The sequence below is a fragment of the Schistocerca gregaria genome, chromosome 6, assembly GCF_023897955.1.
Source record: "Schistocerca gregaria isolate iqSchGreg1 chromosome 6, iqSchGreg1.2, whole genome shotgun sequence".
NCBI lineage: Eukaryota > Metazoa > Arthropoda > Insecta > Orthoptera > Acrididae > Schistocerca > Schistocerca gregaria.
Genome location: NC_064925.1, coordinates 267,293,794 through 267,311,067, shown reverse-complemented (window position 1 = coordinate 267,311,067; position 17,274 = coordinate 267,293,794). Strand labels below are relative to the sequence as shown.

At 40.4% G+C, this 17,274-nt stretch overlaps 1 protein-coding gene across 1 annotated transcript in view; it reads right to left on the bottom strand.

The window, feature by feature from the left end:
- Nucleotides 1-17,274, bottom strand: part of LOC126278042 (NACHT domain- and WD repeat-containing protein 1) — a 561,974-nt gene that overhangs the window by 15,215 nt on the left and 529,485 nt on the right. The window contains exons 21-22 of the mRNA XM_049977797.1: nt 14,999-15,340; nt 5,052-5,416 (exon numbers count right to left, since the gene is read on the bottom strand). Coding sequence (XP_049833754.1) covers nt 5,052-5,416; nt 14,999-15,340 — 707 coding nt within the window. The remainder of the gene's footprint in view (nt 1-5,051; nt 5,417-14,998; nt 15,341-17,274) is intronic.

The window sequence follows — 17,274 nt, the reverse complement described above, 5'->3', positions numbered from 1 at the left end:
GTATACTCCTTGACCAATCCAAAGCCTTTGATATAGTCAACCATAAACTCCTCCTCACAAAACTTGAGAAATTTGGAATCAGGGATACTGCTCAAAGATGGTTCAGTAGCTATCCAAGTTAAAGCAGATAAAATGTAGAAATCAGGAAACCCAAGGATTCTACCTATTGCAAGCCATATGCCCTAAGTATATCTTGTGGTGTCCTATAGGGGTCTGTTCTTGGCCCAGTCTGATGATACAAATACTTCAATTTCCGATAGAGAAGATGTGATTCAAGAAACAGCCAATGAAACTACCTGCCACATAAAATCTTTGTCTGAGGCAAACAGACTACTAATAAACACTCAGAGAACTTGAAGCATGAACTTTCACACAAGGCAGAATGTTACTCAATTTGATACAGACATATATATTGGTGAAGATGAAATTGCCAGTGAGCATGACAGCAAATTCCTTGGACTAACTGTCAGTAGCACCCTAAGCTGGAACCTATATGTAGAGATAGTTGCAAAAAAGCTCAGCAAAGTGTGCTACCTTCTCAGGACGATAAAAGAATCAGTCAACATTAATACTTGGATGCTCATATACCTTGCTCTGTTTGACTCCATTATGAGCTATTGCCTAATTTTCTGGGGAAATAGTTCTAAATCCAATATAATTTTCAAATTAGAAAAACAAAAGGTCAGAATCATGTCCTCAAAAAACAGAAGTGAATGCTGCAAATCAGTGTTTAAAGCATTAAAAATTCTGCCAATGGCACGTCTTTAGATCACAGAACTGGTTTGTTTTGTAGCTCAGTGTTTGGGAACCCCACACAGAAATCTACATCGCTAGACACACAACACTAGAAACAAATCTCAGTTAAGAACTGTAGCACACAGCACTAAATTATATGCTGACAGCATTACATATATGGGCATAAAAATTTGTAACAATCTCCCATCAGAGACAAAGACCATTAATAATCTGAAGGAAATGAGAAGAATACTAAATTAAATTTTATTACATCACTGTTTTTACTCCATTACTGCATTTCTTGGCACAAATCTCCTCCTCATCTTCTTGTATACACTGTAACTCTGTTTAAATTGTTACTTTTTCTGTCCATGCTCGATGCATTTGTATGCAAGCCTAAACTTCGTAGTACAGAAGCCAAGTCTTGCCCTTTGTAATGTATTTTTCATGTGTACTTTCCAATTTCCATGTTCTTTATTATGTCCAACTTCTGTAGTTTGCATGTAAACCTGAACACCTTATACAAAGTGTGTCATCTTTACTACCTTACTTTCATAATGAATTTTTAAATGTATATGGTACTTTTGTATTTACATATTATTTGCTTTTTTAATGTATTCTTTGAATTTCCATGTTAGTTGTTCGTCCAAGTTCTGTACGTTGTATGTAAAGCTGAACACTTTAAACAGAAGTGTGTCACCTACAGCTTTACTTTAGTAATGAATTTCGTAAATGTATATGGTACTTTTGATTTTCCATGTTATTTGTTTACATATTTCTTTCCCTTAATAATGTGAAATTGTTTAGAAATATTGTGCAAGTCTGAATTTTTCGCAAGATATGCACCTACATGCTTTTCTGTTTCTGGGCATTACATATGTATTATATGAACATTTGTATCATTATAATAACATTCTCATAATAATTTTAACCAAGTATCATCTTATCTTCATTTTTGACTTGTCCTATATCATCATGTGCTTCTCTGCTCGTATTGTATGACCTACAGGGTACATGTTGTTTGTTGTTCTGATCTTCAGTCCTGAGACTGGTTTGATGCAGCTGTCCATGCCACTCTATCCTGTGCAAGCTTCTTCATCTCCCAGTACCCACTGCAGCCTACATCCTTCTGAATCTGCTTAGTGTATTCATCTCTTGGTCTCCCTCTACAATTTTTACCCTCCACACTGCCCTCCAGTACTAAACTGGTGATCCCTTGATGCCCCATAACATGTCCTACCAACTGATCCCTTCTCCTAGTCAAGTTGTGCTACAAACTCCTCTTCTCCCCAATTCTATTCAATACCTCCTCGTTAGTTATGTGATCTACCCATCTAATCTTCAGCATTCTTTTGCACCACCACATTTCGAAAGCTTCTATTCTCTTCTTGTCTAAACTATTTATTGTCCATGTTTCACTTCCATACATGGCTACACTCCATACGAATACTTTCAGAAACGCCTTTCTGACACTTAAATCAATACTCAATGTTAACAAATTTCTGATACTAAAATGTAGACTTTCATGGCTGGAAATATCATGTCCATTACAATTATCCGGGCTGTTATGCCATGGTCGGTTGATGAATTTTGTGTCAATTCCCAACGTTTCGTCTCCGACTGCGGGAGACATTTTCAAAGGGGTCCATAGCTCGATGGAAGATCCAACACACCCACTGGCTTGCTAGTGATTGCTGCTAAATTCCGTGTCCACGCACTCCCGCACCACGGCATGACGTCACGTGTTTTGGAAACGTCAGTGCAATTGGCCGCTGTCCATCGCCATCGATCGCCGTTGCCATCACCCAGTAGTGGACAGGTGGTTCATAATTTCAATCGAAAGGAGGAGGGTGTGACATTAAATGGCATATGGATGCTGGTGTTAAAGGAAATGTGTACCACCCGTCCACTACTGGGTGATGGCAACGGCAATTGACGGCGACAGACAACAGCGAATTGGACTGACGTTTTCAAAACAAGTGACGTCACGCCGCGGCACGGGAGTGCACGGACATGGAATTTAGCAGCAGTCAGTAGCGAGCGAGTGGGTGTGTTGGACCTTCCATTGAGCTACGGACCCCCTTGAAGATGTCTCCCACTGTCCGGATAATTATAATGGACATAACAAATGTCTCTTCTTCAGAAACGCTTTCCTTACCATTGCCAGTCTACATTTTACATCCTCTCTACTTTGGCCATTATCAGTTATTCTGCTCCCCAAATGGCAAAACTCCTTTACTAATTTAAGTGTCTCATTTCCTAATCTAATTCCCTCAGCATCACCCAACTTAATTCGAATACATTCCATTATCCTCATTTTGCTTTTGTTGATGTTCATCTTATATACTCCTCTCAAGACACTGTCCATTCCATTCAACTGCTCTTCCAAGTCCCTTGCTGTTTCTTCTCCATGGATTTTAATACCTACTCTGAACTTTTCTTTTGTTTCCTTTACTGCTTCCTCAATATACAGATTGAATATCATCGGGGAGAGACTACAACCATTCCCAACCACTGATTCCCTTTCATGTCCCTCAACTCTTATAACTGCCATCTGCTTTCTGTACAAATTATAAATAGCCTTTCGCTCCATGTATTTTACCCCTACCACCTACAGAATTTGAAAGAGAGTATTCCAGGCAACATTGTCAAAAGCTTTCTTTAAGTCTACAAATGCTAGAAACGTAGGTTTGCCTTTCCTTAATCTTTCTTCTAAGATAAGTCGTAGGGTCAGTATTGCCTCAGGTGTTCCCACATTTCTACAGAATCCAAACTGATCTTCCCCGAGGTCGGCTTCTAGCAGTTTTTCCATTTGTCTGTAAAGAATTCGTGTTAGTATTTTGCAGCTGTGACTTATTAAACTGATAGTTTGGTATTTTTCACATCTATCAACACCTGCTTTCTTTGGGTAAATAAAATTACAAAACTGTGCCTGTCTGTGACTTAACATGTCTTCTTTAGGGTAAGAAGCAATTTATCATTTCCTGCATTGTTGATATTTCTACATGGAGTTCCTACTGTTTGATTTTACTTGAAAATTAGTTGCTTTTTGTGTTGAGTATGTATGAGAACCCACACTACTGCCTAAATATTCATAAAAGTAAATAAACCATAGAATAAACAGTCTAGATTACATTTTATTTTGTATGAAGTCTAATTGGTGTTCAGAGTGTGTCAAATCAGAGTTAAAACTAAAGCACTATATCATCTCAAATCATACAGGTGAAAAGTGAATGTGTCATACCACTACTTCAAAGTTTGCTGAAAAAAATATATGTTGAAGTTCCGCATAGTACCTCTCCAAAACTACAATATTTCGCTTTTCTGATGATTTGTTAAAATGGTACAGACCATTCTAAATGAGATTATTCGTGAAAATGTCATAATGAAAGAGAAAATTGAAAAATTGTCATTAAAAAACAAAAGTGATAGAGACCTGAATTTATTTTCAATAAATACTTTGTTCCCAATATTGTATGGCCACATTAACCATTTCCACAGACAATTCTTCTGGTACATGAAGTCCAAAGCAATGAATACAGTCTACATTGTTTGTTGTAGTCGACTCCTCAAAAATATAAGCTCAAATTTCTTTCCTCAATTATAGCACTTCTACACTGCCATACCACTCATGAGACATTTGATTCTAAAGTTTACAGTTACATTCTTTACTTCCTCATAGTGCAATTTCTTATTTATTAATTTATTTTATAATGAGTTCAACTGACCAATAGCAGTACAGTTACTGTGTACTTTACGAATACAAGAAACAGCACACATGACCAGCACTGAGCCTTGTGGCCATTACTCCAGTTACATCACAGAAGTGTGATTTCTTTAGATGAATTTTATGGCCCAAACAGACAAAAGCCTTGGATACATCACACAGGATTCTGACTAGTGCCCTTTTACTGTAAGAGATTTCAGGCAAAGGAGAAAATAAAAGCATCTATTTTTGCTGGAAACCAAATTGACATTACTGAAAAGGTTATGACTTTCAGGTGGTCAAAATTCTCCTGAATCCCAATCTCTCTTTTCCTCCACAGCCTAAAGACCCTAATTTGAGCAAGGTAAACAACCAAATTGACATAAAGCAAATATCTGCCATATTCTTTCTGCTGTAAATGATAGTCCAGTAAGGCATATAGGAGAAGTTTCATTATAGGTTGTTTTGTTGCAGGTGCAACTAAGCTATGTTTTGAGTTCTGAAGTAACAGAAAAATATTTTGACAATTAACTGTGTGTTAGTGACTTAACAATTTGAGAAGTCGGAACTTCTTTAGAACCTCTTCATAAGACAATTGCAGTTCAATTACCTGCCATCACCGGATACCAGAAGTGAGTTCAGGAAGCGGTCTTCTCCTGCCTTGAATGTTGTCACACAGTCCCCAGTTCGCAGATCCATCAAATTAACATACATGCGATTGCGAGAGAGAGCCACTAGGTGACTATCATCGTGTAGTCCAAAAAATGGCATTTTTTGATTCATGACTCCTTTCAGACGAACAATTAGACGACCAGCATCTAGATCATAAACTCTCAGTTCTCGCCGACAGAGGACAACTGCCCGCCGCCAATCAATGGCACGCAGGCCTCCTGGTCGAGTAACTCCTTGTAGTGTTCGTACCTTCTTATTTGTTCTCACACTCCATACAGCAATTTCTTCATGTTCTGTAGCCACCTGTACATAAATATTAACACAATCAACAGAAAAATCAGAAACTCAATATAAACAACTTTCATATCATTAACAAGTTTACATTTATTTTCACACTGTTTTTGCCCAGTTTTTATAGCAATGTTTTTATAATAGAGCAGAATGACAAATTCATCAAACAAAAATATGTACGACTCACATGCACATAGAGAGTATAACTTAATCAGCAGCAAAGACATGAATTAAATTTACTGTACCATGTTTAGGCCTTGCTGAAGAACTGGCAAACTGCATATTTGATACACACTACCTTCAAATAACAATTGTAATGTAATGTCTTATGATATAATTATGAAATTAAAACACAACCACACTATCCAACATGTCAACAATACACAAATGAGACAACTGACAAATCTGTTCCTTGAGATATAGCGTTCCATAATTCCCATCATGAAAGAGAACACTGAGAGATGAGAGATGAATCAAATCATTTACTGTAATGTTACACAAGTGGGTGCTTGGAAATGTTGGTACAACATGCAAAACTGGCAAGACTACATTTAAAAAAAGCCATACTTGTGTGAGCAGGAGAGCTATATCAGGGGACTTCATCAAGCTAGCTGATAGAGCAGGCAGCTATGAAATATCACAGGATGCTGAGGAACTGTGTTTTCCCACACAGTAACAGGTAGACACTGGTTTGTGTGAGATGATTTCCTTGTGCTGACACAAAGTATGCATTCAATTATCATATGCTCCAAGTACAGTCTGTAATTATTTGTGCTACCTTCAATCTACAATGGCTAAAAAGACATGCAACTGAGACTCGAGTACAGTGATATAGGCCACTTAATCGTACAATAAAAACTATCAAAGTTATAATTTATCTAATGGGAACAGACAATAGCCAATAAGTTGCTAAAAGCATGAAGCAGTAGAGCCAAGTGAATCTTAAATTGTAAAACAAAATGGGCATTATTATGTATTAAAGTACCAAATTAGACAGATGTACAGAATAATATGATAAAAAATCTTATGACATCAAGTGACACAACAACATAATAATACACCTATAAGGCAACTTCTATGACTTAACTTATACAAGCACCATTAAATTGTAGGATAGTACTGTTTGGTTGGGTAAGATTCCTATTTTACTAGATAAGCATAAAATTAATTGATGATTAATACAAAATGCTACAAAAGACAATTAAATGAAAAGTACCACTAGACAGCTTGTAGATGGTACAACATATTCTACTTGCATTGACAACATAGTCTAAAAATAGGTTTTCATTATCAAATTCAATTCAACATTACTGAAATTGATGTTTATTTGCATTTTATTCACACAAGCATTCCCAACTGATACAATATATCAATACATATTAACTGATATATGGCAAGCAATGTATGTTTCATCTGAAGTTAGAACTTCTATCTGAACCCTAGATAGTGATAGTCTATAAGGAAATTATTTTTACTTCTAACATTTCCTAAATTCGCTCTTATTATTAGCCAAAACTACCATTAATGAAAGGGAGAAATGTATTGGCCTGTGAGTGTAAAAATCTCATGATCTCTGAAGAGGCTTCTACAAGATATTCAGTTATTACTTTATGTAATATTCTTACTGCATGCATCTATAAGAACAAATGTCTTTTCAAAATTATTTACATTAACTCTTTGAAGATTATCTCACATGACAATGTTGAATTAAAATATGTAAAGTAGATTAACGACTTCATCTGCAGGTCAACACAACTAGAGAAATTTATAAGTTCAAAGAAAGCAAAATAGAGGTTTTCTGTCACATGTCATTGGTAAAACATTTATGTAGGTTGCAAACAGGAGTGGAGCAACAACTGGACTATGTAGGATGCTTCTCCACTCTGAATTTAGTTTTATTCTTGTGGTACCATTTCATAATGAACCCTTGTTTGTTTATTTATTTCTACAGGACTGAGTTTCTTTTCCCATTTCTGTGGAGAACTCTTTATAGAAGCCACACTGAACTGACCTATTGTCAGAAAATTGAGTCAATAATCTATTATAAGCTACCTTCTCAAAAATGTTTTAGAGGAGGCAGATTTATAATTAAAGATCACTAGCTTTTCTCCACTTTCATAATTGAGTGTTGCTATTGCATATTTCAATCTTTCAAGAAATACAGTGACTTACTGATTAATTATGACTGTAATTAAGGGTGGGGAGGGGAGATGGTACCAAGTCAGCTCAAGATTTTATATTTTGGTTAAAATGTAGCCATAGCCACAAGAGCATTTCACTGGCCAAACCATTTTTATGATCTCTCTAACAGCTAAGTTTGCAAAATTAATGTCTGATGGTGCAGTATACATGGCATGCCTAAGTAAATCTAATATATCTGTTTTCAATGGTTCATTTCTTTGGCACTGCATTTTCTGATCTTCAGCTACTGTTAGAAAAATTCACTGAATTTTGTGGCTATTCATTTTGAAACATACTTCATTTGCTTTATCAAGTTTCTCACTTCACAATTAACATTGACCCAGATTGCATTTGGTTTGTTCACACATTTTCCACTTTCTTTCCAGTGAGAGACTCTCCAGAATTGCTTGTGGTGTAGCCAGCATGTCCTCTGCATTAAATAAAGCATTCTCTTTGGTGCCAGATGCTCTGATCACAAATATAAGCTACCAAATTTTTTTAGATCCCTGATTCACTATCACGGAAAATTTGATGCATAATGCAGTAAGAATGTAAGAATAAGGAAAGAATTAAACTTGTCATATACCTTATTCCCTTGGCAAACTTCTTCCAACGATCTATCCAGTAAATTATCTCTGAATGGTATGTACATGTGGAACTCCAGTATATAGTGACAGGGAATGATACATACAAGGATACACGACATAACACACTTGAGTCACAGAGTGAACTGAACTGCCACCATGAACTGTCAGAGGTAAGACCACAAGTCATTTTCTCCAGCCAGCTATGCTAACATGTTCCATTAGAGGGCCCTCCCTCCCCTCTCTCCCCCAGTGGTGCGGAGGCATGACCAAGGGTGGTCTGGTGCAGGGTGTAGAGATGATAGCCATGGAAAGGGGCAGGTGTGTCAATGGCCTGGTTGTTGTGGTTGAGCATGAGGGTGAGGGGGGGGGGGGGAGGGGGGAGAATATGTACCCCCAGTATGTGTAAGTCAGATGTGTCCAGGGGACCTCACTGTCTGGAGGGGCCAGGCAAGTAGCATGAGTAGTAGAGATGGCAATCATCGGTGAAACATGCAAGCAGAGTTGTGGGGTCAACGTTACCTGGCAAAGTGAGAACTATCCAGAAATGATTTACCAGGGACTCAGGTGAGACCGTGCAGTCATCGTGGGCCCCTGTGACTACAAGCTCCTTGTCTGTAAACATGAGGCTAAGATCCTCAGGGCAGAAGCAGCAGATGTCTAGTGTTTGGAAAGGATGGGACACAGTCCCAGGGGGAGAAGGGTCAGGAGTAGGGGGGAAGCCATTGTGATGGTAGAGTCCCTATCAGGGGGCTTGTTGAAGCAATACCAGGCAGGTTTCAGTCAGCTGATGGAAAGACTCTGAATGGCTTGCTGTTAGGCAGAATGTCATAGGTATTGGAGCCATGTCGAAGAACTCTATGTGGGCCTGAGAATAAGCGCTGGAGTGTGGGGGCACATGGTATCATCACAAGGTTATGATGTATTCACACATGGCTAGGTCTTTGGAGCATAATTTTAGGAGGGGTATGGATGGAAGGGGAGGAACTTGAAGGTTGCCAGTGTGACGCCAGATGCAGTCAACCATGGAGGGAATCAAGGCTAGCATAGGTGGGGACGGGGGTGGGGGTGGGGGTGGGGGTGCAGTCACAAGAGATAAAATCACTGGATGAAATCACTGGGAAGGAATAGTGTCTTGCCACGTAAAATCTCGGCTAGTGAGGAATTGAGGTTTGGAGGTCTTGGTTATGCACCATACAGGCACCCAGCAGTGCCCACTGGAGTGCACTGGACTAGTCACCCCCATGGGACATAAGAGTGGCTTTTAGGGTGCAACACTGCCTCTTGACAAGCCCATTAGCTTGATGGTGGTAGGTGATGGTTCGGTAACAAGAAATGCTGCATAGTTTACAGAGATTGGCAAACAGCAAGGACTCAGAATTGCCTACCTTGCTAATGTGGTTATGGAGGGAGGGCAGCCAAAATGCACAAACCAGTTAGATATGAGAGCTGTGGCAACTGTTTCAGCACTGATATCTTGGATGGCAGCAGCCTCTACCCAGTGCCTGGTCAGAAATTGAGAGGAGATAGCAATAGTTGCCAGATGAGGGAAGGAGGAAACCATGTCCACATGAATGTGTCGGAAATATCCCTTCGGTATCTGGAAGGTGCCTAGTGGAGACTAAGTGTTCCAGATGGTTTTACATTCCTGTCATGGTACACAGGTCCTAGTTCATAGCTAAACATGGTCTAAATGTATCTGTTGGTTATTAGGCAAGTAGCAGGTTTGACAGTGGGGTTAGCAAGGCTGTGAAACAGCTGAAAAATAATTCTGTGGAATTGTTGTGTGATGAGCACTCATGTGTGTCCCAGGGGTGTGTTGTAGATAAACTTCGGCTCAATGATGAGGGTAGAGGAGGCATTGTTTAAGAGGTCCTGCAGCTGAGGGTTGTCCTGCTGAGCCTGTGTGAGCTTGTCAAATTCAATCATGGCCACGATGACACCAATGCATTACTGGCAGTCAATGACTATGTTGTCTGCACCTTTCACGCAATGGACGTTCATAGCGAATTGTGACATGTATTTGAGGCGACAGTAACAGCAGAGAAACTCATCCCTGGGTGAGCTACAGATTGCACCAGCCAGGGGCCCATGGTCCATGTAAATGACAAGGGGGCATTCTTCAATATGTTCTCTGAAATACCACATGGCCTCGTAAACGACCAGTAGCTCCTGATAGTAAGCTGACCAAGTGCACTGTGCCTCAGTCAGTTTATGAGAGAAGAAATGCAAGTGTTGACTGGAGCTGTTGCTGAAGGATGGCTCCTATCACTAAATCACTAGTGTGAGCAGTGACGGATGTGTGAGTGCCTGGGATTCGGTAAGGTAAGGTGGCTGCCTGAACCAGATCACTGTTGATCACTTGGAAGGTGCGCCAAATGTCTGTGGTCCATGTGAGCATCCTGTGATCCGTTGTATTTTTGCCTCTGAGGGCTTATGTTAAGGGTTCCTGCAGGGCAGCAACATGGGGCAAGTGAAGGAGATAGAAACTGCCCATCCTGAGGAAATGGTGGAATTCGTGGTAGTCGGATGGTGGTGGTAGGTTACAAATCATCTTGGTGTGCTCTGGAAATGGGTGGATGCCAGAAGCATTAAAGATGTGGCCCAAGAACATGACTTACACCTGACAGAGTTGACATTTGTCAGTGTTGATCACTACACCATTGGCTTTGGGGGCGCTGAGAACTTGTTCAAGGTGGGCAGAGTGTGAGTCTACATCTGGCAAAAAAATGAGGATACTGCTCAGATATGCATAACAGAAAGAAAATTTGAAAAGCAGGCTGCCTATAAAGTGTTGCAAGGTTTTTTCAGCGTTTTTAGTCCATAAGGGATAAGAAGGAACTCAAACAATCCAAAAGGTGTGGTTATGTGAATGTCACCTTTGTACATCGTTATCTGCAGATATGCATTCTTACAATCAATTACACTGAACACTTCATTGCTGACAAGGAAGTGTATGAAGTCTTGAATATTAGGGACCATGTAATTGTCCATGATCGTGCATGCATTTAAGAGATGATAGTCCGCCCTACATCTGGCCAAGCTGTCCTTCTTAGGGTTGAGTCGGATGGGTCAGGCCGAACTTTTACAGGCGAATGATTCCAGCTTGTAACATCCTGTCCACCACTGCCTTCGCCGTGTGGTGGTGGTCAGGGGGTAGACATCTGGGGTGCTAACTATCTGACAGGCTGGGTGTAGTGTTGATAAGGTACACTGTGCTGTAGTTGATGTCTGACAATATAAAAAGATCACACGGTGGGAGAGCCACTGCTTGAGAGTTTGTCAATGTGGGTCACATTGAGTTGATGTCCTGAGCAGCAGAAATTATGTTGGATGTCAGCTGTAGGCTGGAGGTGGGTTGCCTGAGAAAGGTGGTAGTATGTACATTGGTGGCGCAACCAGCGAGCTGCGGAAGTTCGGACACAGTGCAGCAGGCAGTGCCATGTGCAGGCATTGGCTTGGCCTCTGAGGCAGCAGTATTAGATGGCAGCTGCAGACTGGAGCTAGGATGCCTGGGTGATGCTGGTGCATGCATGTGGATGGCATGGTTGACGAGCTGCGGCAGTTTGTTTGCAGCGTGACAGGTAGCACTGGGTGCAGGTGCTGGTTTGGTGTGGACAGTGACTTACTGTGAGCAGGCATTGTCCAGCAGAGGTGCAGAGGCAGGGAAGGTGAGTGGTCGTTGCACAAGCACAGCATCAGTTGACTTGAGGTGTTGGGTGACAGGTTCAGGTCCGTAAGCATAGGCAATAAATATGTGAGGAACGGAGGTGCTCGAGGGTGGAGCGGACCTCTGTGACATCTGCCCATGCTGTTTGAATGCGACTGCTTAGGGACATTTTGTCCTGGCAGAGGTGAGAAAGTGTATCTTGCATGTCTATATGCTGTTAACAGAAATGCAGTAAGCAGCCAGTGCAATCCACACATTATAGTATGTACTGTTGCACGAGTTGAGGGTGAAGGAATGTTGGCGTCATCGTGTTGTCATGGCAGGGATGTGTGTACTGTCAAGAGGCATGTAGGTGAGTTAGTTTGCATAAAGTAAGGGCACAAGGGGAAAGACCTGTTGGAAATCAGCACACATGAAGGGCATGCTGTAGCCGAGGTCTAGAGTCTGTGTCTGGATACACCTAACAGTGATAGGAGAGCTGTTAGCAGCTATCAAGTGAAGAAACAGTCTTCAGGTGTAGGCATGTGTGTGAGATGTTTGCTTACCTGCAATCTTGTGTCGACTAGGAAACATAGACGTGATGCGGTTGAGGACATAAAGACGGTGCTTGAAGCAACATTGGAAGCTGGTGGACAGGTGCCGACTTTGTGTATATCAAGGTGGCTTATGCATTGTTCATGGATGCTTAGGGCACCTCTTGCAGGCTGTCAGGCGTGTTTTGGGAATAAATGAGGTTGACGACAGAGACACAGTGTCATCAAAGTGGGCTTGGTGCCAACAGTGGTGAGACTGTGCATGCATGGCGGCCGATGTACCAGGATCGACATCTGAAGCTGAGTTTGTTTCATACACACAGAGGGTGGTGGCCACAGTGATGTCAGCTTTGAGTATAGCCAGAAGTACTCGGCAACTGTCAGTGGCTGCAGGAGGTCACATGTGTGACAGTGCAGCATGTGTATCCATACTATTGTTGGGAGCCTTGTTGATGCTGCGCCTATGCTGAGAAATGGTGAAAAAGCAGGTGGCCATGGACATGCAGGCACCAAGAGACTCGTTACTAGTGGTGAGTAAATTCATCTGCACCTCAGATGGAAGCTTAATGATCCACATTGTCCACAGGGCCTCATCAGGCATGGTGCATGGGTCTATTTTAATGTAAAGATGCTGCCACAGTTCAGAGGAGGACCCATCCTGTAAATGTTTGTTGTAAAGTACCTGGAGTGGTTGCTCTTCGGGAGTCCAGGAGAAGCATTGTAAGAGTGCCATTTTGGTGGTCTCATATTTCTCCATAGACAATGTTGCCAGGAGGATGTCATAGATAACATCAGCATGGGTGCCAAGGTGGTTGAGTAGAGTGCCACACTTCGTGTCATCTGTGACGATGGTGTTGGAAGCAAACATGCTTTCAACAATCACGAACCAAAGGTGTGGGTTGTCTGTCCAGAATAGCAGTAGTATGAGTCATGAAGCAGTTTGATAAAGCGGTTGGAATATGGCTGCGCAGCATGGGGAGAACTGTGGGTGGACAGTGGCCGGTAATGCAGGCAGCTGCATGGATCAGAGGATGAATGGCATGGCCCATCAAGCAGCGTGTATGTCACTGTCACTTTTAAACACTTGTGCACCATACAAAGCACTGTTCATGTCTATTGATAGCAAGGGGCACAAGAGATGACAAAACTCGTGGTCAGCATAACACAATGTGGGTGTGATGGCCACACTGTCACAATGTGAATTTGCGTTATTTTAGGATTCACTCAAAGTTCGGAGTCGCCAATGTGGAACTCTGGTACATAGTGATAGCAAATGACAGTTTATACAGTGGTATGGAGTACACAATGCACTTTATTTCATAGAAAATTGATGCATACAAGGATACATGACATAACACATTTGAGTCACAGAGTAAACTGAACTGCTACCTTCAACCATCAGAGATAAGACTGAGAATCATTTTCTCTGGCTAGTGATGCTAATGATCTCAGAAACAAACTAGCATTTATAATTATATGAAACTGTAGTTTTCCCTTCTTAGCTACAGCTGACTGATGAGGATGCATTACTGATGTCGTTTGACCACCAGTATCAGGGAAATACTTTATTGTTAGGCTCAAATTCATTTCAAAGAAAACAGCTGGATTTAGAAAATTTATTTCTAATTAATGTTGCATTACGGCCTTCTACTCTTGTTATGAATGTGACTATGGAGATGTCAATAACTCTAGATGTCCTCTTTCAGTACTATTAGAGACAAAATCAAGACATACAATGTGTTGGCAATTAGTTTTACTATTTTGTGGATGTAAATATTCCTAGCAGGGGCATGTACATGGTTAGAAGTACCATTCTGTACATTTCCAAGTCTAATACTGAAGCACATCATTGAAAGAGTGAACTATTTAGGTCTAGGGCCTGATACTTTATTCCACTCCATGTGTGTACAGCCAATCTCCCTTTCCTATAGTAATATGATATTAATTTTTATCCATTCAGTAATGTTGCTCAGTTTCAAATGATGTTGTGTTACACATAACGCATCTGTAAAAATAGCTACTGATTGTTCAGTTTCTGGCAGTGATGCAATAAAATTGACTTTCCTATTTAAAATGCTTCCTACATTTAGAAGAAATACTTTTATTTTTAACTTTCACATTGTCCAAGCACCAGTTTTCGTTTCTCCACTAAAATTCCCTGCCCACCTCACACATATTGTACTATGTTCCATAGATGATGTATCTGAAGAGTTTGATTTGCAATTATTTAAAGTATGGTATATCGACAGAAACAGGACTAAGTAAAATTATTCAAATGCTGCTGGCACTGAATAGTCTCATTCCAGATCTGTTCTGACAAAATAATCAGCTTTAGAAATCCTATGATATATATGTTTCATTGATCACATATCTTTCACCAAATAACTTGCACTTACTGTCAAAATGGACTAATGAGAAAACTGTCACAATTTGCTGCATGTAAAACACTGTGGTACAACTGAGTTGCAGAAAGATATTTATATTTCTGTTTTTGTTCTAACATCTCAAAACATTGATTTTATTATACAAAGTGTACTACATCATACTAGGTGACTTCTGGTGATGTGGTGATGTAGTTCTCTGAAAAAGAAAGAAGAAATAACAGAAACTAGTCTCAAATACTCACCGTGGCTACAAAATCAGCACAGTTCCCAAGGCGTGCAATCAAGTCAATGCAAGTGTCTGAACATTGTTCTTCTTCTTCAGATAATAAGCCTTCATTGCTGACAGGAAGTAATGATGGGACAGGAGGATCTCGACAAATCTGCAGAAGGTTTGAAAGGTGCGGCATCCCAATTTCGCCTTTACTGGTTATTTGGTTCTGCAACCTCCACAACAGTTGTGAGTACATTTGTCTTCCATCATACAGAAGTGCAGAACCACACTCTTGTAGGCACTGCTGCAGCAATTCTAGCTCCACATCCCATGTTTCTGGGTTAGATTCTTCCAAAGCAAAATCTTCCAGCACCTATGACCACAAAACAGCTACTTGAAAAGAAATATTGTTTTTACTCTGGTTTTACTCTGAACCTGAGGACAAATGCTCTATTACTGAGCTTACTGTCATTCTTGACAAATACTACTACTTAGATATGTAATATTTCTTTAAGATGAAGTAGTGCTATTTTTGGGAGTTACCATCAAATGTGGTGATTTCAGACACAAGGGCAAATCCAGACAGTATGGCTTATTTGCTCTTTGCCATTGCATAGAAACAAAGAGTTGCTTATTTTAACATCCATGTGCCAGTTATTTTAAGCGAGAGATTGCATTTATCGCTTCCCACAACTTTTATTTTGCATCAGTTGTTTCCATATGTGAATAATTGATGAACAGTCTCAGCGTTAAATATCCATGCATTATCATAACGTGGTAACTTTCTATTGTTGCGCTGAGCGAGAAGTTGTTGTAAGCATAATTGTCGACACGCCCAGTAGTTAACAGCATTAAGACAATTTCTGTACAAGTTTGTCAAGTTTCTCATGCAAGGTTATAAAATAATGGCAGTTTTTGTAAACCTGTGTACTGTGTGGGGTGATTTCAGACAATGCCATGAACGTATAAGAGCAGCAGAGGTGCTACAGTACGGTGTAATTATGACCCAGAACTTTTAGATAAAGCTGTTCGTGATATTCAGAGTGGTAAATTATCATACAGAAAAGCATGTGATTTGTATGGTATACCTAAATCAATCCTACAAAATAAAATGCAGGGAACACATCCGACAAAAAATGAGCGGACAGCCAGTGCTAAATGAAGAATAAGAAGAAATGTTGAAGTAAGGCATCTTGAGGGCTGCACACTGGGGATTTCCCTTCACTAAATTGGATATTAGCTATTTAGTTAAAGGCTACCTTTATGAATCTGGCCAAAAAGAGAAGAAATTTCGTAATAATTTGCCAGGAGAAGAATGGGTACATTTATTCCTCAAACAACAGTCAGAAGATCTTTCTGTTCACTTAAGCGAAAATATTAAACAAGCTTGTGCTGATGTGAACAAAGAGACTGTTAAGATGTTTTTCTCCAATATCAAGGCAAAGCTGGAAAATCTCCCACCTAGCAACACGATCAACTATGATGGAACCAACATGTCAGATGATCCAGGCAAGCAGCAGATTAATTACGAAACGAGGGAGTAAGCGTGCTAAAAAGGTTATTGACTCATCAAAATCTAGTGTCTCAATAATGATGGCACCTAGTGTTAATGGTAAACTGCTTCCTCCATATGTCCTTTACAAATCAGAAAATTTGTGGGACATGTGGCAAGAAGGTGGACCACAAGGAACCCATTTCAATAGGGACCAAAAGTGGATGATTTAAGCTACCAGTATTAGAAGACTTGTTCTTTACAAATGCTTTGCCCTATTTGAAGAGTCAAAACGGGCCAACTGTCATGATTGGAGACAACTTATCCAGTCACATGTCTTTACGTGTTATTGAAGAGTGTGAGCGGAACAATATTTCATTCCTTCTCCTTCCCCCCAAGAGCACACACCTCCTCCAACCGCTTGATGTAAGCTTCTTCAAGCCAATGAAAGCAGTGTAGTGAACTGTATTGACTGATTGGAAGAAACACACTCGTGGGACCATTTCCAGGGATGCCTTCCCATCTCTTCTGAAGCAGACACTGACTAAGATTTCAGCAAACTCCAAGGAAAACATAAAGGGTGTATTTCGCACCAAGGGCCTAATCCCTTTTGATTCAGGTCATGTCTTGCAAAAATTGCCTGATAATAAGGATACCCAGCAAAGCAACGCAGACGCATGGTCTTCCACTTTTGAAGAAATGCTCAAAGAAATTCGTTATCCTCCAAATAAGCTTGGTAGCTCCCAACAGCGCCACGATCTAGACGTTCAACCTGGAAAATCAGTCACTGGCCGAGATTTTCAAGGAAACGAAAA